At 37.7% G+C, this 24,899-nt stretch overlaps 1 protein-coding gene across 2 annotated transcripts; it reads right to left on the reverse strand.

Moving 5' to 3' along the window:
* Nucleotides 1-129: 129 nt before the first annotated feature.
* On the reverse strand, nucleotides 130-20,973 carry LOC136423659 (calpain-5-like). Of its 2 annotated transcripts, XM_066411919.1 has the most exons (15): nucleotides 20,844-20,973; nucleotides 18,303-18,707; nucleotides 17,287-17,545; nucleotides 15,370-15,501; nucleotides 14,699-14,907; nucleotides 13,829-14,021; nucleotides 12,381-12,583; nucleotides 11,631-11,708; nucleotides 10,753-10,951; nucleotides 9,970-10,017; nucleotides 7,206-7,328; nucleotides 6,182-6,378; nucleotides 5,266-5,378; nucleotides 3,866-3,996; nucleotides 130-2,734 (listed from the first exon to the last, which is right to left on the reverse strand). In XM_066411919.1, exons 1-15 carry the CDS (start codon nucleotides 20,867-20,869, stop codon nucleotides 2,558-2,560), a joined length of 2,493 nt encoding a protein of 830 aa, XP_066268016.1. In that variant the 5' UTR covers nucleotides 20,870-20,973; the 3' UTR covers nucleotides 130-2,557. The 2 variants fall into 2 exon arrangements, with proteins under 2 accessions (XP_066268016.1, XP_066268017.1); XM_066411920.1 differs by lacking the exon at nucleotides 9,970-10,017 and having other exon boundaries at nucleotides 20,844-20,972.
* Between the last annotated feature and the right edge of the window lie 3,926 nt (nucleotides 20,974-24,899).

Raw genomic sequence — 24,899 nt, forward strand, 5'->3', positions numbered from 1 at the left:
AAGAGTTCCTCCAATGAATGGTGGGGAAAATACGCTTGTTGGAGGGTAATGACTGATTAGGATGACTCCAGGCTAAGTACTAAAACTAAATGAATCACACATCAATGAAAACAATAGACTTTCAACAAATAAAGCCCACATTATTTAATGACCACATCATAAAGAATGGTGCCAAATATACTAGACATACTGTGCAAATGTGAAATTTCATGCAAAGTGAAAAGACCACATTTTACATCACAAAGAAAAGTTCAAGATGCATGTAATAGGAATTTCTAGATTTATACTAAGTCTTGATACATGTAAGTGGAATAAATCAGTGGTGCAAAATCACATTGATATTACTGTTCTTAGTCTTGTAGATTATGTACTGTTAGTCAATGCAGTTGATATTAACAATCTTAAAGACCCTTCTTAATAACATTTAATCTACTTGATTATCCTCCAAATGTTGTTCCATTACTAAAAATCTAGTGTAAAATGATAGAACGCAACAAAAGCTGATAAACAATAAGTCAAAGCACTTTCGTTCAAGTATGCAACAACGGCTTAACAAACTGAAAAGTGACACTGCGATGAATGCATACGTGTACATTTTCACATTAACACAAAATTGTATTTGTTGTTTACCATGTGCATTATTGACCTACATCTAAATGTGTCAAAATATCAAAATCCACATAAAGACTCAACAATTCTACAATCATACAGAATATCGTCTAACAGTTAACTACCAAATTAACATGAGCACACATACATATACTGTGTTTTTCCTTTTTTTAATTTAAGTCTAAAATCTTCATTCACTTTCTGAAAGCTACCAATCTAAAAACACCTTTAGTTTAGGTTTAGTTTCAACCTAGAATTTAATTAAAAATACAGAAAAAAAGGAGGCATTAGCGTGAAATCTAATGAATCTTAATACTAGACCCAATGTAGATCTTACACAATGGTATCTTTTTTTTCAGGGTTTCCCCATTCTATTAGTAGCATTATACATGTACTTAGTATACCAATGGAGAGAGATTGCAAAACATTCAACAGTTACTGTAGAGATACCTGTAAAATTACAAATGTGTCAATAGTACGTAAATGCTAACTATTGTCACCAGAAAAGGTACAAAGCCTGCAAAAATAGAGCGATTCTCTTCTTGTTCAATTTCTAAATTCTTTGTCGAAATGACAATCTTTCATGCAGCTCTTGGAATGTCTAGTTTTCCACAACAACAATGAATCTGTTTCTTTCCTTTTCCCTATTTTCATAATCATACCAACACCACACAATAGCCTTTATGAACCTAAGTCTATTAAAATGTAGTTACGTGCATTTTCATTTCCACTGCCATAAAGAGCAAGTGATTTCATCGAGACAATAAACTAAAAGACAAACGTTTTTAGATTGGAGGGACTTTTGCAACATTTTTCGACATCAAACCAGTTAGGTTCATGAGTAAAATCAAAAATGAAAACGACTTGTTTCAAAAACAACAACATAATGTTCAATTTTGTAGGCATCCATGATTGAAAGTTTTCTTTTAAATTCAGTTCCTCTCAACAAAAACAATCGAAGTCAAGGCAACACACATCTTCAATTGGCAAATGCCCTCAAACATTTTACAATTCTGATTTGATAGACATCTTTGGAATCACAGCCAAACGCAGCTTTGGTGCAAGCAGTAGAGGTGAAAGACTGCAAGGTATAGAGCATCTTATTCATGTAGTTCTAGCTTGTTATGGTTTCAAGGCATTATATTATATATTGCTTATAATGAAAATATTGTGTTAGCATAGTTGCGCAGTTTTAGTAGAGATTCAGTGATTCTGCCATGCAAAATTCTGCGAAGTTCGGGGGAAGAATTTTTGCAACAACTTCACAGCTAAATACATGTATCTTTTCTACAGGACATACAAAATCTTTAAAACACAACAATTTGGTAAAAGACATCTAGTACATACATCTAGCTAAAAAGATTGAAAATCAAAATTGTCATAACAGCTAAATATGAGATTTAGACTAAATAGCCAGCAAGTCTGCTTGTAGCTTCTCAGTACAAAACTATGCTACAACATAAAAGGGATATGAATGACATAAAAGATATAAAGGAATTCAAATACCAATAAGACCACTAAGACAAAGAAGTTCACCAGAAGCACAACGTACTGCAAAAATAGTACATAAAAGAGGCAATAAAAGATCAAACTTTGAAAGTGGCTTTAAAGTACATTTCCTAAAGCCCCCCTCTCACTGGACCTGCGGAACGCTGGCGGCGTCGCTACGGCTGATCGAATTGACATTAAGCACTCAACGAATTTCATCGACAAAAAATGAATCTTTTTAAACTTTTTTTTTTGCCTTTTTGGTCATACTTGTACGTTTAGAATGATATTCCCATTATAAAGTCAAGGGTAACACAAATCCAGTCTAGAATGCAGCAACGCAGCCAGTGTGCTGCGGGTCCAGTGAGAGGGGGGCTTAAGTGGAAGTTAGTATATAATAAAGTGGATGTTCGCTATCTCGCTACACCATTTTAATGAGCTTAGTGAGTCGTTGTGATATCTAGATTGCCGTCAGGTCGTCGTGACTGGTGACGGAGACGCTGAGACTCCCCGTCGCACCCACTCCCCCGTCCTTGTCCTCAAGGTGCACCACGTGCTGCTTGGTGGAGTTGTTGACCTCGCACATCATGGTCGCTTCACCCAGCAGGTCATCCCTGATCAGATCCTTCTTCCAAATCTGGTATAACAAAGTAGTAAAATTGAGTTAAGCGATTGGAGAAAACTACAGTCTGTACATTTATTAATTTATTGGTTCAACATGTTGCCAGGGTTACCCAACTAGCCAGAAGCGAACCCATGTGCGGCCGACTGTAGGTTTTTGGACCATCGTACACCGGGACATGCCCCTACTCTTTTTCGAAAGGTGTGGTGGGTTCTTTACGTGCGCGGGGTGTGGCTCTCCCCAAACACGGGACCTCCATTTAACGTCCTATACGAGGGATGTCCCTAACCCTAGATGAGCTAGGTACTCATTTACACATGAGTAAAGTGAGGAAAGTCATGTTAAGTGCCTTTCCCAAGGGCACAACGTCAGGACGCAAGTTCGGACATGTCTCTGGGCACAACTCGGGATTAGATCCTGGGTCCCCTTGTTTGACAGCCGCGCGCTCTACCACTTGCGCCACAAGATGCCACTGCAGTGTACATTTACTGCTGTCAGTTCACAATATTATTACAAAAAGTAAACATCTGAAATCATTTGTTGATCGTTTCAATTCTGATTTTGACTGCATCTAATTTTGACTGGGTCAAAATATCAACATATTTGTTGACTACACTTTGCATATGATAACTCACAGTAGATGCATCAGACGTTTTTGCTTGGTCATAGAAACTAAGCACTTGGTGGACAAAGACACAAAACACTGTCATCTCAGGAGATAGATACTGAACGGAGCAAATTATGTATAAGTCAAGGGTATAAAATTAAATATAGAATAAAACATGTTATCGGGCTGAAACCTATTGGGAGAAACGGAATACACCATGTTGTATCTTATCTACATGTCTGTCATACCCATGTGAGAAAACACACATTTTAATGCATAATGCGCCAGAGCTACATGTAATTGTACTGGCAGAAGTTGAGAAAATTTTGTCTCCTCAAACAAAACTTGTTCAGTTCTAGCGTCCAAATCCAGAATTCAAATTTTCAAGAGCGGCATACAAGAAGTCCATTGGAATGAGTCCATGAAAGTCACTGTACATGAATGTACATGTCTGATTAAAGTAGAACCTTGTGTGATCACCCAAAATATCAGCTGGTCCGAAACATGTTGAAAGTTTATGACATAAATAGTTGAGATACCTGAATCTTGATGGGGTTTCTGGGGTCCTTGCGGTAGAAGATAGCTTCTTCATCATACTCCGGGCTGCTGCTGTCCTCAACGACCCTTGTTTTTGCTGACTTGTTTCCAGACTTGATCACCGCATACGTGTCTGCAGTCAGTGTTGAAACAAAAACACTTTCAGTACTAAGCATAAACATTACAATTGTAAATCTACTATACAGTAACTTTAATATGTAAGCATGTATACAAACATAAAAGTTTAGGGCAACAACAGTAGTGACCAATCAGCACCAAGGACGGAGACAGTAGTAACCAATTAGCACCAAGGTCAGCAACAGCAGTGACCAATCAGCATCATGAAGAGCAACAACATTATGTATTAACCAATCAGCACTAAGGACAGACACTGTCCTCCCTGTTCTACACTAACTCTCACAACTCGAAGGTACACAATGTAGATTGCTGCACCTACTTTGAAACTTAAGAAGGGCGCCAGTTGTTTTTTCTTAAAATTTAGGTTCAAGCACTATGTAAAGAAAATGTCATTTTTCAGAAAGTATAAAATTTCTACAAGTTATCATTCAAGGTAACAAGGTGTTGATAAAAGAAATCGGTGTTGAGAAAAACTGACCTATTTTCTTGTAAAAAGTTCCTTTAACAGAGAGAGAGAGAGAGAGAGAGAGAGAGAGAGAGAGAGACGCACACACAGACACAGAAAGACAGAGACACAGAGATAGAGACACAGAGAGAGTTTAATTGATTCATGTTCCAAGACTCCCAAATATCTTTTTCGATTTGAAAGAATCAAATTTGTAACACCAGAAAGAATCAAATTTGTAAGCTCTTTACGGCTAACATCTACAGAACATAATTCCACCAGGGTACAGAATTCCGCCACCCTGAAAAAGATACGTCCAAGCAGATCTCCAACCCAACGTCCATGAGTAAAATGAACTCCAGTGTAAATTGTATATCTAAACTGGCATATTTGGGGGCTGCTGCACTAGAGATCTATCTGCCCCACAGTTTTTCAAAGTGGCAGATTTATGTAACCCATTGGACAAATTTTAACTAAACAAAACAAATCTAAGGTACAGGTCCAGATCTGAACCTGTTCCTAAAATACTTGTTCAGAAAATGGTAGATTTTCAATATTAGGACAAAAGCATGTTCAAACTGGTAACAACATAATATCTAATTGTGCTAGGTATTATTTATAAAAACACAGATGAAAATTTGGCTATCCCGAGTCAGGCTTGACCTGATTAGTACCAGTACACCAGGGTTCAGGTATTTTGGACCTGTACCTAATTGATTGTACCCGGTACTGTATCGATACAGTGTACCGGTACACAGCTCTACCGGTGGACTAATGTCAATGGAGATACATGTAACATGGATAGCGTGAGAAACTGACCGTGTTTCTTGGAGAGACCAGTAGCAGACAGGAGATGGACACTTGTGACAGCCTGTGGGTAACCGAGGAGTCCTGAGAAACAGGAGGCCGTGGGCTGGTCCTTACACAGCTCCCTATGTGGGAAGAATTATCTTAGTCTTGGCAGTACACATTGAATACAACATTGCATATTCCGTATTGCCCAAGATTTTTGTCCTCGACCAAAAAACTGTAACAACACTGATTCCAATCTCCATGGACGGTATTTAAATTTTCGACAGTGCTGCAACCGGTGCACTCGAAATGCATTCAAATTTTTTTACGGATGCCTGCATGTGTGATAAAAGTGGAGCCCTGTGTGATAACGACAGTTTAATTGCCCAGTCTGAAACACCAGTATCAAACGTTTTTGCGGCACAGGTTTTGTAAATTCATTAGTACAGGTGTCATAGAATATAACAGATAATGACATCTTTTCTGCTAACCACAACAAACAAGGGTCACTAGCAGGGTTGAAAAGACACAACATGATTGTCACAACTTAATACGTTTTTTTACCTGGCTTCATACAAAATATGATTTATCTATGTCCTACTAATGAGATTTTAATCTTTTCAGATCTAGAAAGACATGTACATGAAAACAAGAAGTAGGACTCGTTTTACCTTTGATGGTGTTTGCAGTTACAAATTACAATCACTAGGGGGCATGACAGCAACACCTTTGTACTTACTTGAAGTTGTTGTCAAAAGAAGTAGGACTCGTTTAACCTTTGATATCTGCAGTTACAAATTACAATCACTAGGGGGCATGACAGCAACACCACCGTACTTACTTGAAGTTGTTGTCAAAAGAAGTAGGACTCATTTTACCTTTGATATCTGCAGTTATAAGTAACAATCACTAGGGGGCATGATAGCAACACCACTGTACTTACTTGCAGTTGTTGTCAGTGTCAGTGAAGATCCTCAGCATCATATCGCCCTCCTCGTTCTTGTCGAACGTAGTTGGGATGACGACGTAGCGGCCGCGGCGCAGCTCGGTGCGGACAAAGTTACTGCGAGTGTTGATGTAGACGGAGTCTGCAACTTTCTCCTTCATGGTGTGCAGACGGTACTTCCTGTTCAGTTCAACCTACAGAAGAATTTTATTTTAGGGTTCCATTTGAAAAAGAAACGTGTCTGAGAAGTTATTGCATATGGTATCTGGACTACATGGCAGAATTCTATTGCATAAATTGAGAATGTTTCATTGATAAATCATAAGAGCAATTCTAAAACCAGAGCACTTTGTGTCAGCCAGGTTTCAGTGGTCTTAAAAGTGATTTCAGAAAGTTAAAAGTCTGTCTTTCCAATCCCCCTTCTCAAAAGAACTGGCTGTGATCTTATGTGTTTATACCATGGATGTTTTTAAATGTAAACTTTCAAGTTATATAAAGGATAACTATAAGTCTTAGAGTGATACGTTAAATCCAACATGTTGAATTACCCATTGACAAATATTAGTAACTATGTCTACTAGTTAAATTCTTTTGGTATCAAATTGTTTGTTTGTTTGCACGTATAGTTGTACTTTTGTTGTGTCAACAAAGATTGTGTCATCGAGTCAATCTTTTTTTCACAAACTTAGCTCAGCTACCTGATTGTGACAGTTGCCATACTTAAGCTTTAATACATATACCCGTGAATAGTTTCATCAGGTTGGTATAAGTCACTGAATAACAAAACTTGTTGTACACAACCTAGTCTTTTAATCAAACCAACATTTTGGTCTGTCACCCTCCTCAGGATAATTTTGACTGGTTCACATTGCACTGCAACTACATGACATTGGATACTATAGGTGCTGCTGCTTATCAATGTGATACATGTGAATGAAAAACAAAAATGGCCTGCGTGCTGATTTGAGCTTATCATGAATAAACAAAGGTTCAAACAAAAAATACAAAGAGAGTTGCCTACCCTGTAGACAGCAAAGCCGAGGGTCAGATTCCCCTGTTTCCCCTCCTTGCGGGACTGTCGTGTGTCGGGCTGGGACAGGGAGATCAGAACTGTGTCCTCATCCTTCTCCACATCAAACAGGACCTGTGGGGAGGGGGGCACAAACACACACATCATAGATTAAAATTTAACTTAGACAGCCTCTTCTTCTTGCAAACATTACAGTACTATATACTACATGTTTGTATTATAATGATACTGACTTGAATTTGGAAATAAAAATGGTCATCGTAGCTTAGTTACTCAAAATAAAGTTGTACCTCTTCTTCACAGAAATTTTTACTCTTTTACAGGAATGTGTAGAAAAGGCCTACAATAGTCTGTTTCCTTTAATTATTACAGCAATATGTTATTTCCAAAACACAATCCAATTTTTATAATAGCACAGAACATTTCTCTTATCACTAAATAATATTCTATCATTTGACAGTAATAAATTTATAGATTTTAATGAACGGTTGAACTACTTTGAGAACATACACAACATTGACTAACTAAAAGAACAAATCATAAGGAAAATGTGTTTTTGTTACTGTTAAAAGCCATGCACTGTGCAGTTGTGACTTTTCTACAAAATTTAGTAATTACAAAATAGTATTATAAAAGATCAGGTATTGATTTATAACGTTGGGTAACATAAATTCGGGATTTTTCCGATAATGGTTGACTGAAATCAATCTAGCAGAACAATAAACCATCCTTTTTTTCTATAATTCTGTCAGTATCATGCACTATCTTTGCACTAATCATATATATGGTAGATTTTGTCTCTAGTCGTGCTGACACCATAATATTTCAACTTGAAACTACCGTCCGCCGCACGCACAATGACGGTGCTGTCGGACAGGGGGGCACATTAATTCGGGAGAGAAGATTCGTCTTGAATATCTTACCGCTAATCACATTTTATACAGCAGCTATTCGTTCCATCCTTGGCTTGAGGAGAGTGCTATGGATATAGACGTGTCCAAGTAAAAAAAATACACGAAAAAACGGCCGTACCGCACACATCAGGCCAGTTCGGGTACAACCCGTGTGTTGAGTCGGTAGAACTTCACTCAAAGTCGGCCCATCGTCATCATCGGGCAACGTGTAACGTTACATTATTCATGGGAAGTTAGCTGGATGCCGTAGCAATGGTAATACTACTATGTCCATGTGTTCCTTGTTGTGTTAGGAGCAAACTTTGAGGAAAATATCTTCCTCAGTCCACTATCAAACGCAGCATTTAGACAAAAAAGTGTTCCTCACAAACCTTTGTCGTCTGCTTGACAACAGGATTCTGGTTAACAATATGGCGGCGGGAAAATACACGTGCCGTAGGTTGTAGCAACAGAGAGGAGTTTTGATGATTGATCACACTTAGAATCCAGTTGCAGGTTAGCAAAAGAGATTGTAATAAGTTGTAAATAAATGTGTTGAGCAGGAATTGGATGTGACATTTTTCTTATAAACCAGCCGACAACCATGTTGTTTAAGTCTCCCACGAAGTCCTCAGACTGTTCCAATAAGGGACGGAGAGTTTTTGACCTCGTCGCCTTATAATCCATGCTTATCGAAGCTTTTCAGACAGTGTTCTGAATACGTAAGTCTGGCAGGTTTGCATTTCTAGCGGTATTACTTATGTTGCATCTAGCACGTATCCTTAAATACCCCGTTTTCGAAAAATCCCGAATTTAAGTACCCCGCGAATTTAGGTTACCCAACGTTAGATGACCACTTTCTAAAACAATTTGTTTTCTTCCAAAAAAATTCAAGTTTCTTAATTCAAGGTGCATTTGACAATGAAATTGATCGATATTTTTTTCTTTGTGCACTTTTTTTTTTTTAGTACAATCTCTAGAAAATGTGCAGTAGAAGCACCAGGCATGACACATCACAAATACAGAATAACATAATCATCTAGTATACTTAAACATACATGTGTACATAAACCATGATCATAACAATAACTCTACACTAAGACTGTACATGTGCACCTAACTCTACAACATAACCCAGCACAATCCACCATGTTGCTCACCCCTGCATGTGACTTCACCTTGGTCTCCAACTTTCTTACTAAAAATAAAGACTTTTCTCAGTTGGCCGGTTAGTCCTGATATTTGTGCAGCTTAAAGGAGCCTAAAGCTATTTCAGCCCGTTGGAAGTTGGATTTTCAAATTCTAGTCCTTCTTATATTTACAAATATATAAAAATCACTACATGCATTTAAGTTCGCATCGTTTTTATTTCACGCTAAGGGGAAAATGGAGTGTTCACGGTGGTTTGAAGTTCGCGGTAGTGCTATAGCCACATACTGCTACAGTATTGGACAAAAATGTTTGCGGTGGTTTTATGATCGCGGTAAGACGGTCGCCGTGAAAACAGCAAACATAAACCCACCACAAATATTTCTGCATAATAATATAATACAGTATCCCATTGCATATCGACCTTCATGTAGCAAAAGTGTGATGTCGTTGTGTGGTGAGGACTCATTGAAAATATCTGATATTTTGGTGGTCCCAAAATATAAAGGACATCATACTAGACTGTTGGTATCTTACAGATTACCATATCCAGAATATTTCAGTTTTAACGTTATGAAATTGCTCTGGGCTCCTTTAACAAATAAAAGACGTAATATTTGCAGATTTGTGCAAAAGCCCCCAATATTCAACCTAAAACCGTAAAATAAGCCATGCATGCCACCCCACATCCACATTTTATTGTTGATTAAAACCTTCTTGGTTTTCTGCGTGGTCTTTCTCGGCACAACGTCGAACACAAACTAGAAAGACAGACAGAGACTTCACAGGTCAGTTAAACAGACAAGACAGACATGGAGGGAAAATATATAATAGGTTAAAACATCAGCAGCTGGAAAATATGAGGGCAGCCATTAGACAGTCACACACAGATTGAACACAAAACAATTTGACTTAAATGTATATAGCATTTATTTATACTCTATATTGAAATGAGAGAGAAACGAGAAAAATCCTTCCACATTCATTTCAAATTAATTTTTTAGACCGCATGTATCACTTTAACAGCAAACTTTAAAAGGTATTCCAACTATTTCTAGTCCTATGCCTTGGACACTTCAATGACAGTTTCTTGGGGCCAATATTTATTCATTACTTTACCTAAGACTTAAATGAGAGAAATTTCAGTTCAACTGAACAAACATACTGATTGTTAAGTAGCTTTTGTGCTTTCTTTATACATGTAGTATCAAAAAGCTACGCTGATGAAGGTTAGACATACAGGTAATAAAGATACGAAAAAAACAGTAACAATCAACACGCAACTAGATTTTCTGGATTTCCCAAAATCATATCCAGTACTGCATGTTGCTTGAATAACTGTATTTTAGTGTAACTACTGGTCCGGGATAACTATTCTTCAAGTTACTAGTACATTATTTTTGCTTCCTTTCTATAAAAGGTCCAAAACCAATCTCAATTCAAAGCAGGTTGTACAATGCAGTTCCAATAAGAAATATAAGAAGCTTGAATCAGACCTGTGGGTTCTGAAGGTAGGTGTCCCTGTTGTTCATACAGCCGCCGGCACGGTTATGGGCAGGGTCTCCGGGAGCGCTCCTCCAGCGGGAGAAGACGCGGGACTCCACCCACGTCTTGTGGATACTGAGGAGGGACGTGTTGATCAGGCGACAGATTCCCGCGTCCGAGAAATGGGTGATCCAGTCGTCAAAACTCATCCTGGGGAAGACAGCACAAAACGTATAACCACCGTTAACATGACTGTAAAACATGACTGTAAATGCAGAAATGTTCACGGCGGTTTATATTTGTGTTTTTTGTGGTGAACTCTTTACCACGAACTTAAAACCACAGCGAAAAGCCATTCCATTGTGTGACTGTGTAAGTGCTACTATTGTTTCAAACGCGAAGTGTGAGTGAGTGAGTGAACTCAAAACCACCGTGGACACTCCATTTTCTTTCTACAATGAAATTAAATCTCCGCAGACATTTCTGCATTAATTTTACAGTAGTCCACCAGATTACATAATTCCGCCATTTAAAAAAACAGAGGGTTTGAGAGAGCTCTAATGCGATAACCCCCAGGTATGCACAGTCCAGATACACAGGTCCAGGAGTGCATTAAACGGGGGGACGTTGGGTTGGAGATCTGTTTAGACCAATCTTTTCAGGGTGGCGTAATTATGTACCCTGGTGGAATAACTTAGTTTAAGTTAGTACTAGATATTACACATTGAAACACTTTGTATTTGCTCAATCCTTTATTTGTTGTTAAAACTGGCCAATAGTACAGCATACATTTTGTAAGCTCAGCAACCAACAGCTGTATACCAGCTTATAAAGAGTTGTAACAGATTTTTAAAATTGTTAAAATAAACAGAACAGAGAGAACACTGACCAGAACTCGCCATCATCATCTTTAACCAGCCCCAGCTTTTCCTTCTCAGAACTGCTGACCTGCTGCCACTCAGGAGAACTGTTGGGGGGAACGCAAGAAAATTCTTATAACAACAGTACATAATATTCATTATCTTCAGTCACATTGTGTAATCTTCCAGTATGAATCATGTCTGGTTACACATTCTAATGAAGGTAAAAGGTAAAGGTAGCCTTTTTGAGGTCGTAGGGGCAGTTGTGCCATCACATTCCACCGCCTTTTACCTCCCAAACCAAAGTCAGGTACCCATTTACACCTGGGCAGAGAATGGTGACATGACAGGATTCAAACCCAGGACCTCTAGGTTCTGGGCCAAAACACCCTGCCGTTAGACCGCACGACCCCAGGCCAATAAATAATTATAGTTTACCTCCAGTCAGCCTGGCATTCTGACACATGAACTCTGTCCTAAGACCTTTGACCCTACTCACTCATCACTCCATATGGTCCTCTCCACTCCTTCTGTGTACAATTACTCTAAATACTAACACTAGTACTGCTGTGTACTAAATCTGTGCACTAATACTCACACACGAACTCTGTCCTAAGACCTTTGAACTCTGACCCTACTTACTCATCACTCCATAAGGTCCTCTCCACTCCTTCTGTGTATAATTACTATAAATACTAACACTGCTGTGTACTAAATCTGTGCAGTATTACTGATACACGAACTCTGTCCTAAGATCTTTGAACTCTGACCCTACTTACTCATCACTCCATGGTCCCCTCCACTCCTTCTGACCCCAGGGGTTCCTCATCCGGATCATGTAGATCTTCTCCTGATTACCCAGGAGCCCACTCAGCATGCCGGAGTCCCCGACCTTGACCTTCTTGACTGCTGTGACACTGTAGGCATGACCTTTGACCAGGCCCATCTCTGTACTTGCCTCCATTTCATCTCTAGAGGTCACCTAGAGGATAAAATGCAAATAGCCTCGTGTATAACTGAATTTCAAGAATCAAATCACATTGTAAGGTCAAGCATGAAAATTTTCTACACAAAAAGTTTAAAATAAAATACACCTACATGTATTGAGTAAATACAACTAAATACAAATGTCGTGTTCCTTTACACAGATGTAGCAACCAAGGGCTCGAAAGACTGGGTGCATGTGCACCTGTGTGCACCCAAAATTGGAGCCTTTGTACCTAATTTTTGACTGTGGGTGCACCAGTGCACCTATATTTTTGTAGGCTATAGCCATAGGGTACAGGTACAGTATAACTACTATAAAACAGTGACACTTAGTAATACATATTACTAAGAACATGAAATTTAAGTATCAGAAAAAGTAATATAAAGTCGGTATGCCTAAACACCACAAACCACCGCAAACGACCACAAACGACCGCAAACGGGTCTAATATGCAGTGTACATGGGCAGGGACCTTATGTCACGCACTGAATACATTGCATATGCAATAATGAATAAAAAATATGAAGCAAATTAAGTGTTTACCGGTTAAATCAAGTTATTCCGCTCATATCAAGATCGGAAGAATTTTTGGCGGCCATGTTGGATCGTCGGTGTTCGGGTTCTGCACTAGTGGAGAACTCTTTGATACCTTTTCTCTAGCTTGACAGACGACGAGGCGATAATTATCGATAAAAAGTGGATATTGTTGGTAATAGATTATAGTACAATGTAATTGTATCATTATAAAGTCATAAGACTTGTACACAGAGTGTTTTCAGCTTCAAATACAATTACGATCCGGCCAAAAATTCTTCCGATCTTGATATGAGCGGAATAACTTGATTTAACTGGTTAACACTAAGATTTGCTTAGTATTTTATTATTATTTATACATATTTTCAACATATACAATGTATTCAGTGCGTGACATACGGTCCCTGCCCATGTACACTACATATTAGACCCGTTTGCGGTGGTTTGTGGTGGTTTGTGGTGTTTAGGCATACCCATATAAAGTTTGTTGTATATTGTTTGATGATGAATTGTTTATATTTTTATTTCATGTTGTGTTGTGTTGTGCACACAAAATTTTTTCTGTGCACCTTAATTTTTAGGTTAGGTTCACTAGTGCACCTTTTCCCAAAAGCTAATTTCAAGCCCTGCAACCTGAAGGCATACTTACGTAGCAGTCTTGGAAAGTTTTAAAATCATCATGAAATATTGAAAAAGAAAACCTACCCTGATACTACAGGTGAGAAGCGATCCTCTCTCGGCCGCCTTATGCATGACCTTGAAGAGTTTCTCCTTCTTCTCCTCGTCCTCCCGATACCCCCCCTTGTCCAGAGCGATGGGCTCCGCCACCCCCCCTGTGAAATCCACCAGGGCGTCCAGTGTGTTCCCACCCTGCAGGGCCTCATAACATCCAGCAAGCCTAGTGGAAATAAGTACATTCATATTATAAAATGTCATACATGAAATCTTTATTGACACAACAAGTACTGTGATTGTGAATTTTGCAAGGTCTTCTACAACTACACATGGATCAAATAACATTTTGATGATACTACAATATCATAGAAACCACTTCATGTCTTAGTAAAAATTGTAGCTATATCATTCATATTCCGAAAACATTCCTGTCCACTCTTGAAGCTGACATATGAAATATATATCACGTATGCTAAAAGGTACAATATTAGGAGCATCTTCTGTCAGTAGATACATGTAGCTTTGAACAATACAGTTAGATGTACATTTTTTAGGTTAGGTGTGACAGGTTGTTTAGTGTAAATATAATAAGACGCTACTGCGCTGCGTGCCTGCGAAGCTGGTGTGTTACGCTATGTATATATGGATACAGAATTCAGATCAGGTGGCACATACCATTTTACCACCTAGTTTCATCAGTAACTTAGTTAAGGATTAATGTTGATCTCATTGTTTGAATAATCAAACATCTCCCTATCATATTTTACAACTGTTACAGTAAGTTGTAAAAAATTAGAATGTCAGGGGCTGGGACAAAATACACAGTCAAAATTAAATGTCTGCCTGCAACAAGGCTGTTTTAGAGAAATAAACAACAAACAATAAACAAACAATACTTACTTGGCATAAGCCTTCTCCAGCAGTGAGCTCCACAGCTCATTCTGGTCCTTAGACCTGTTGTAGACCAGCTGACCATTGATCGTTGGAAGAAGGTCATCGACAACGACCTCTGTCCAGGTTCCGAACCGCCAGAAACGGAAGCGGAAGATGCCCTGGTAATTCTCGGGATGTTCAGGGTCCCACTCTTGGTCCTTATAGTCGGGGATGACCTGAAATATGCATTTATTATTTTATCATATGTATCATTTATGGTGAAATGATGTCAATTCAATCACTGGTCATTTGGAAAACTGTATCCAACTTTTGAACATATAACATATATTACATTAATTTTACAGTTGTCATTGTCATCTTTCTTTTGAAGCTACACGTCGTCTACATATTTATAACAGTAATTCTTGAAATTTTTGAGCTTGTTTAATTTGTGTTCCCAGTTTTTGCAGTGACCACTACATGTAAACTACTGGGAAAATGTTTGTTTCCATTACTGTACAGTATGTGACTTTATTTTTGTTAAAAGTGCAAATTTAAAGTTAACATTGTGAATACTCCATTGTTTACTTTCATTATTAATAATACCACAAATTAAAAGTGAATCAACCCAAAATTACAGATATTTACAGTACACTGTATGTAGCAATGTTTTATAGGCTTGTCATCTAATAACTGACCTCCTTCCAAAGATCTTTCTCTAGAGTGAGGCTGGCGACGGCAGCCACGAACCAGCAGTTTCCCAGCTGCCCCTGGTTCAGGTCATGTGCCGACACGCCCTCCACAAACAGGCGTGGGTTGTCGCAAAGCTCCTGCAAACATACCACATGTTACAACTTCTCACCAGCAACAATATACATTATTCACAATGATTGTTTTGTAAAACATAAAGATGTATGTGCATGTAACATTGCTCGTATTCTAATGCTAAATTCTATGTGCATGTATTACAATGACAAGACTTCCGACTTATGGTATTAATGCCAACTCATAGCCAATAAGTGCTGTATAACTAAAATCCGGGCCTACACTGGACTTGTACAAACGGTTACGTTACGTTCATTAGTAAAAAAAAACTCAGGACTTGCGAAAAAGAATGTCTCACTTATATTCTCCTTTTTGTTCTAAACTATCTAAAACCTTCAACAGATCGTGAAGCTTGCACTGGAAAAAGACGAAAACATTTCCTGTTTTTGTGCTTAGGACTGAGCTTTTTGTGTTTGCTACTAACTGTATAATAATTTTGCATGTATATTTTTCAAATTGTACAATGTATGTCAACTTTATGTCGACATAGAATCTTACATTTTGCCATGGGTTCAGGTCCGGACCTGAACACCTGGACTTGAATCCGAACCTGAATAGCCAATACAAATCAGGTTCCAAAAGGCATGGGCAATACCCATCAAACCTTACTAGTAGTTGTTGCTGTGACGGTTTCTAGTTCATGCACTACTGTAGTTTAAAAGATAAGACTGATTTTTGTTTCAAGTACAATTTCCTAGTAGGAGGTTGATATAGGAAAACTAACTTCAGCCCTGATTTAACCAATGCCCGGAATGCAATCGTCTGCCAATCATCCCCTGACTTCAAGTGACATTAACAAGATCCCGGCTTTGTCTCTGTGCACATAAACATGATATATGAGTCTGGCAGCCCTCGGTAATGAAATTGTATCCAGGATACAGACCAGACTGTACCCAAGTGGGACCAGGGTGTTCAGACTCCTACAAAATAATTCAATCAACAACCCATTTGGAAAGCGGTCTTTGAAGCAATGAATACAATAAAAGGAACCAGCTATAAGAATTGTTTGCAAGATTTTGAACCTTCATCAATGTACAATATGTACATGTACATGTGAAATGATAAAGAAAATTGTCCCAAGAATTAAAGATGAAACAATTTACCCAACTTACATGTAACTGAAATTATGGTTAGTATTTGCTTTTGAACAGCATAATTTTCTACGTCACCTAAATTACATTCTCACAAAGACTTCCTCCACATAAATTTGAGCAAATCTTCTAACTGGACACATGCACAGACATAAGGACATGTTTTGAATTTATGCTGATATTGCAAAACTCTCTAAAATGCTTTTAAATTAACAAAATCTTCCAAAATCTGTTGCTGTCTGGTTCAGGTCCTTCAAAATTCAATTCAAATAAGCAAACATAATATACCAGCTGGGTATACTAATTTTCTTGTCTGTATTATCAATCTCATTCTGTCTACAATTTCCTATTTGCAAAGAATAATATTTTGACTTGGTATTATGGAAAAATGTTGTCATTAGACGCCAGCTGTGTTTGTACTTTTAATAGAGCGAAATGACAGATACATGTAGATGTCACTTTGATCACATATTCTGTTGTATCTTGTCTCTCTTCCTAGTACAGTTGAAGGAAAAAAGTTACATTTTTCTTGTTCATGATCAGACTCTCATTATGAGTCTCATACAATAGCTAGCTAGCGCTAGTAATATCAATAACTTAATACTAGTATATAAATAAGTTCTCAGCTATGTCTGTCAAATACACTTGTGACTTGTGCTAAACCTTACTTTACTTGTCAATGGTAAAAATTGTACTCACTCTTGGCCTCTTCCATTCTATACGAGCGGGGATGGCCTGGTCGTACCACAGACTCTCCTCGGTGGCAGGGAACTCCGGATCTTTAAACAGATCCCCCTTCTCCTCACATTCCTTCTTCAAGTCAGAGTAGCTCTGATTCTTGAAGTGCTTGATGGTGGGTCCAAACACCATGTTGTCTTGTACCCAGGTGTTTTCCAATTCTTCCTCGGGATTCTCTAGATCTGGGTAGGAGATGTGATCTTCGGGGCCTCTCACGCGTCTGGAACAGGAGAAATTTCAATATATCATGCACTTTAAATCATTGCATCATTACATACATGTGTCTGCACCCATATTTTGTTTAAATGATATTAAGGCCTGACTGACATTTTTTTTCAAATAAAAACATGATTTAAATTTACAATTTTCTGTCACACTCACAGGTAATAATCTGTCTGTCTGTCTGTATCTATATAGCTGGTATAACCGCCATTCGGCGTAACACACCAGCTTTGCAGGCACGCGGCGCGCCAGCAGCTGGCTATATTACACTGAACGGCCTGTCAGTAGTATGGTTATCATTTTCAAAAATTATGGTCAAAATAAGGTCCATTTTCAAACATATGCCACTTGCACTTTCTAAACATAATACATCAGTACACAGTAAACTGTAAATACATTTAAGTTTGTGTTTTTTTAATTTTCAATTTCATGGTAGGATAAAGGAGGCTTTCTCTAAGTTTTGAATTTATGGTTGAAACAATTCTGTAGTATAGTATGGTCACTGTACATGTAGCTGTAATAAATTGGAAACACATATTAGTATTTGCTAGCTATTCATGCGATGAATTTGTGATGGCAAAAATAAAACCAAGCAAAAATATCAAGATTTACAACAGATAACTTCAATACTGACAGTGACAGAGACTAGTACTACCATGCAATATATGCAACTACGCACTTATATCACCATGCCATATACACAATAAATATCGATCTGTATACCATCACAAGGTCCGTATATGTAATTTACTGACCTTGCAGAGTTCCTGTCTCTCCACTGATCCTGTTCAAACTGTCTCCCGTGTCCACGGTTACGCTTCCTCCTGCGTCTAACTCTGTCCTGCTCTTTTCTCGCCTCTACCTCGTCTGAGTCTTCACGCTGTAACTTGTGCTTCTGCAGCTGTTTATTCACCTTGTGTTCAAGTTCTGAACCGAGCGCTTTCAGCTTCCTACCGAACTTGAGCTTAGACCCAATCTTCAGTAGATCCCCTCCGATTATTCCTTCTGCTCCCTTCTTGTGCGAATGAGGGCTTGGAGATCTACTACCGGATCCAGATCCACTGTAGGAATCTGAGTCAGATCCACTATCGCTGTCACTGCTACCCGACTGTCCTGAGTGCCTGAATGGACTCCTGTTGTGACGTCTGCGATGATGGCTCCTGAGAAACAAAAATGCAAAATGGTTACCATGAATTCATTCATTTTTGTGAGGACTTAATTTTACAGTAGGGTCTCAGGGAAAGGAGGTTTCCTAGTGTTTCCAGTTTGCGGTTGATACAGTATGGAAACACATATTCCTGGTGTCATAATTTCAACATAGAGATTCATGTGTCACTGCAACAACTGCCAAAATATAAATACCCTGAACATTTACAAATTTACAAAACTATTAAGGAAAATTTAAAACAAAAAGAATAAATACTTAGGTTAACTCTCTTCTGTTCAAACTTTCAAAATGCAATGATGGACTAAAAGATTATGAATATCACTTAACTTGTCTTAAGATTAATAGATAAAGAAGTTTATTTAATGGCATCAATATGAAAGAAAAATTATACTGCTCTTTAATATATTTGCTCATGGTCATAATAAAACCAGTCCAATGAGGAAAAAAAATCTATTGGTACGTTACAATGCTAGATTTAAAGTTGCTGTCTAAGAGCATTATCTGTTGAATATAAAATCAGAATTCTCAGTGAGTGGCTTATAAATAATGTCTTAAATTTCTCCAAGTTAGGACTATATCTTACAGAAGTTCTTGAGAAAGGAGATTGACACGGTGCCTTGCACTGTAAACTTTGCCTAGTGGCTGTTTGTCAACATTGCAAACATTCTAACTACTTCACTGTTAGCTATGAACAAACATTGTCAGCATTCTACCAACACTTTAAACCAGCTGCTTTAAATTTAATTATAAAGTTTAAACTGTACCAGCACTGTACATGTAGACTAACAGGTATATACAGTTTCAGTGTTGGTACAATTATGACAATGTTGGTTCATGTAGAATCATAGTATCAACTAAAACATGTGTACTAAAGAGTATATTCTTTTAATTGTTTTTACTTAATTTGTTACGACTATAAGGACCATTTGAAATCTCTGATACCCAAACAAACACATTCAAAACTTATCAAATCACTATACGCTAGATCTAGTTCGAGAGAAAATTTAATTGACCATCAATTTTTTATGTTATTTTTCTTGAAAGCTTAAAATAATTCATTCTATCTCTACTCAGACTATAGAAAATCCCCCAACGCAACTCTGTTTACCCACGGGGATTGGAATTTGACCATGAATCTGAGCCAAGTTGGACTGTCTAGACCTGACTTTCCTGTTCCTATGTGAAATGTTAAATGTCTGACAATGGAATATTTGTAACAAAAATTGTCGAGCAATACAGTCACCAGTGTGCAAAATTAACACATCTATACTAGTGTAACTTTAATACTATACCGGGGTAACATACTTGAATAGACAAACAAAATAGCAGGCATGTAACATAGCATACATGTAGTACTTGTACAAGTATCTGCATACACACATATTTACTAAACACTATTTGGCATACTAGCAAACAGGAGGAAAGGTAGATCTTTCTTGAAGATTCAACTGTAGCATACTTGGAAACCTCTTTGATAACGGCTTTACAACTGTGTATTATCTATTCTTATCTATTCTTTGTTTTTCAGTTCATTTATATTTTTAGTGACGCTGAAGAAGAGTGATTGATGTCACTAAAAAACGTCCAGAAGTCTCCCAATTTCATCCAGTTGTAGAGTTTGAATTGTCTTTATATATTGTTTACCTGGATGTCTAAGTAACCTTCATAAACGTAACTGTTACAGTTCTTATCATACTAATAACACCATTTAGAAACCATGAATATCTTCAAGCACCTACAATGAATACATGACTATGCATAACTACATGTATAGTAACTGTTAATAAGTTGTTAACAGTTCACAGTCATGACTCAGTGTACATATTAGATACCTGACGCCAACATACCACAATAAGCCAGCATTGCTATACATACACATGTAACGGCCACACCCACGTACATTGTAGATTTTACAGGGATTTTCATACTAAATCTTTCAGATTTACCTGTACAAAAGTGTTATCATAATTATAGTGATAGGACATGGTTGTCTTCCATGTCAGATTCATCAGAAAAACAAATAGCATTGCTATCAACATACACAATTTGTAACGGCCACACCCACACCGCAAAATAATCAAATTCACCTGTAGAGAGATTTGCATACTACTTAATCTTTGATATTTACCTGTTATCATAATACTGATAGGACATGGTTGCTTTCAGCAGGATTCACCAGAAAAACAGAACAATGTGACCAATTCGGCAGTCGAGTGTGTACAAAATCACTGCTCCAACACGTACAGACAAACTCGCTGGTCGAAATTAGGGAAAGTAGTTTTTCTGGTTTGTCAACTCGCAGCAACAACACTACACATTACAGTGCATACATTATACAGAGTATTTAAGGAGGGCCTGCATGCCCCTTTTACGTAGAGCGTAATCGGCCATTTTAATTTTACGTAGAGCGTTGCCGACCACTCCATAATTTAGCATAGAGCCTAGGGAGGCTTTCTGAATTTAGCGTATTACGTAGCCGGCCCTCCGAATTTAGCGTAGAGCTTTGTCGGGACCCCCCCATGCAGGCCCTCTTTAAGGCTACTAGTAGTAGAAATGGTGCTCTATTCAGGTTTTAAGATAGTATGATTTTTTTTGCATTTTGCATACAAAAACACATGACTTGCAAGTTTTTAACAAATTTTAATGAATAAATTCTTTTTTTTTTAATGGCAGTGCCACCTCCACATCATTGCTAGGTTACCAAGGTTATTCTTTGTTCTTGAATTAGTGCCAGCAGTTTAGACCAGTAGAATTTTCTCCAAAAGAAAACAAACTACTAGTAAAATAATGCTTGAAGAACATTATTTGCGTTGGAATTTGTACTAGTAAGCAGATTATAACATTGAGCATATTATATATGCATTAATATTTTAGAATATTCCCACACTTTAAATGGTATAAGAATTTCCATTCAGAGAAACAGTCAAAGGTCAATAACCTAAATTCAAATATAGGTCAACACGTAACTGTATTCTTTCCATACGGACACTGGTGAAAATGAAAAAAAGGTGACTATGAAAACAAAATAAAAGCTTCGCTTCCAACAATGGTGTTCCAAAAACACAAGAAAAGTAAGAGCCAAAACTTATAAACCAACTTCTCCTTGTGTTGGATAGAAAATTATGTGCATTAAAATTTCATGTTGTAAAATGGCCTAGCCTCATGATCAAGTATTTTGGGCAGAAAACCTGAATAATTCATAATACACTCCACTTGTATGTGTGACACTGAGAGTAGCATGAATACTGTCTATATTGTTTAAAGGAAAGCTGCACAAAAAATTGAAAATCCTTCTATGCTATGCTTAATTAATATATTCCAAAGTCAAATTCTTACTTCAAGTTGTTTCACATAAGTCCGTCATAGTTCTGGGATTTTCCACAGTTTGCAACTTATGCCGTGCTGATGCCTTCTCACCTGATAATTGAATTATATGACGTCAGTGTTTCAATTTTTTCACCTGATGATTGTATCATACATGTATGACGTCAGTGTTTTAAAATTCAATCATCAGATGAAAAATTTGAAACACTGACGTCATATAATTCAATTATCAGGTGAGAAGGCGTCAGCACGGCATAAGTTGCAAACTGTGGAACATCCCAGGACTATGACGGACTTATGTGAAACAACTTGAAGTAAGAATTTGACTTTGGAATATATTAAGCATAGCATAGAAGGATTTTCAATTTTTTGTGTAGCTTTCCTTTAACATCACAAATGGTTATTTTTGTCTACGAATTCTTGATCTTTTTCCTAATTCTTTTTCTACTAATTCTTTCACAAATGTAAATGGTGCTAAAATCCTGTAACAATCCAGATGAACAGACTTATAACTGCAGGATACCAAACAAACCTCTACAAATTTGAATTTGACTTGATCAAGTTGATAAGATTTAAATCAACAGCTGGAAGCCTGGCCTGGAACCTCTCCATATTTCCACAGAGGCAACAAGTACTGATTTCTTTTTCTGTACAACCCTTCAAATTTAACAAGTTTAAGCTCAGTTGGGACACAAGCAAATCAAGCTAAGTGCAAGTTTACAATTTACAGAGGAATGGAGCAGAATGATTCCACAACAAAATACTCTCAAAATAATCGTACCAGTACGTTTATTTCTTTAATTGCCTCAAAATCCGCCCGGTACATTCTTATTTTAGACGGTACGTTCGTTATTTTTTTTAAATCAGGGCTTTGCTAACCATGGATCCCTCTAAAATCAAAAGTTCAGGTTTTTCTGCCCATATTTCCCCGGTATTTTTGGCTAGTAATTCGCTATTTTTCGTAGTGGTAGTTGATACCTTCCGAAGGTTTGTAGAGCTGTGTACCTAAAAAAATCTAGGTACAGGTACAGGTACACGGGCTTACATGTAGGTTCAGAAAATGGTCGATTTTCGATAAGGACAAAAGCATGTTTGAACTGGTAACAACATACAATATCTAATTGTGCTAGGTATTATTTTTATTAAAACACATATGAAAATTTGACTCCAGCCTTGCAAATGTGTTTTATGTGCTGGAGCATTATAAAGTATAGATCTGGCTTTAGTGCACTGCCATGGTAATTTCATAGTAATTTTATCTGTCAAAGTGGCCATCCCTTCAGTCAGGCTTGACCTGATTAGTACCGGGTCCAGTGCCGATACAGTAGGGTTCAGGTATTTTGGACCTGTACCTACATGTAATTGATTGTACCCGGTACTGTATCGGTACTGTGTACTGGTACACAGCTCTATCTCCTGTCCTCACATGATACAGTTCTATTGACAGTAGAAATAATGCCTGAGGCCTCTGTCTGCATACTAAGTACTCGTAATCACAAGCAGCTGTCACTGTGCACAGAAACATCATAATAAAATTCTATACTATGTACAGCATGCATTTGGAACTTAAAAAAGCTTGTTCTGTCTTAAAAAAAATAACATTTGTAGTGTATTAAACACCTTTGTTTTCATTTAATGAAACATTTGACAGTCACATACCATCTTCTTTTTCATCAATAATCAAGAAGATTATTTTCGTATAGTACATCATGTCACTGCTGTCAATACAGCAAAACACCGCTGGGCAGGACATATAACAAGGCTACAGGACAACAGGTGGACGCTAAGAACAACAGAATGGACACCAAGAGACTGGAAGAGAACTTCCTTGAAGAGACCAAGAGGGTGCCCCAAAATAAGATGGAGTGACAATCTAAACACCTGGGCCCTACATGGCCAAGAACTGCCCAACAGAAGTGAAGTGAAGTGAACTTTATTGCTCAACAATCGTGCATGGTACAATGTATGGCATGAAATCAACAATCTGTTCTACAAGGCTAATCTATCCTACAGAGGAAAGGAGTCTGACAAGGGGGGGGGGGGGGGGGGGGCTGTCCTCCAAAGGAGTGATGATACCCTGGAATGATGATGATGACGTCATGTCCTTGTAATAATCTGTTTATACTGAAGTAGACTGTTTACATGGAAACATTGATCCTCTAAAAAAACACAAGCCTGATACTGAATCATCTACTAGTATACACAGCATCAGTCTGTTGACTATCCTACTTTACATCCTGTTATTCCAACATTCAAGCAAGTGCTGCTTGAATTCACTAAGTTATTATGTTGATTCAGAGTATTAAAAAGATACTTTATATTCATATTAGAATAAAGTATTATTTTATACATATAGAATCATAGCCAACTCTCAGCATGTTACAAAATTATGAATTATTTCGAATCATACATAATTTGTTGATTGTATAGAATGTTTTCTGATGGTTACAATATTACAAATTCAAATGACATAGTTGGCACAACCTTGCTGGTTGTCTGATAATTATCATAGTATTCCTTTCTTGCAACTTGTTTATTCCACACAGCAATTAAAATTGAGTCTCCTCTGATACCGATGATAAGAAAAAAAGATACAAAATACGGTGCAATTGCATGCTTTTTAGTATCACAAAGAAGACACATGATGATTTTGTATCTAGGCCAGCACATGTTGATGTCCATGTAACCCCAGAACATACGTCTATAAATTTCCCCCAGATGAAGGGTGGGGTCACAGTGGCATGTGTTAGGGTGGGGTGGGGTCTTCACTTCGATTTGTATAAACAGTGTGGTCACAACAGCAAATACATGATCAGGGATGCAACCTGCCTTCACAAACACACTAACAACTTATCATTTG

The sequence above is a fragment of the Branchiostoma lanceolatum genome, chromosome 17 (genome assembly GCF_035083965.1).
Source record: "Branchiostoma lanceolatum isolate klBraLanc5 chromosome 17, klBraLanc5.hap2, whole genome shotgun sequence".
Taxonomy (NCBI): domain Eukaryota; kingdom Metazoa; phylum Chordata; class Leptocardii; order Amphioxiformes; family Branchiostomatidae; genus Branchiostoma; species Branchiostoma lanceolatum.

What these genes read in the sequence shown, in the direction of transcription:
- LOC136423659 (XM_066411919.1), bottom strand. Translation starts at nt 20,869, where the DNA reads ATGTCCTATCAGTATTATGATAACAG. An exon ending in TTCTCACCTGTAGTATCAGG is followed by an intron (nt 12,584 to 13,828) that starts GTAGGTTTTCTT and finishes TTTATCCTCTAG; the next exon opens with GTGACCTCTAGAGATGAAAT. An exon ending in AGGGGACCATGGAGTGATGA is followed by an intron (nt 11,709 to 12,380) that starts GTAAGTAGGGTC and finishes TCCCCCCAACAG; the next exon opens with TTCTCCTGAGTGGCAGCAGG.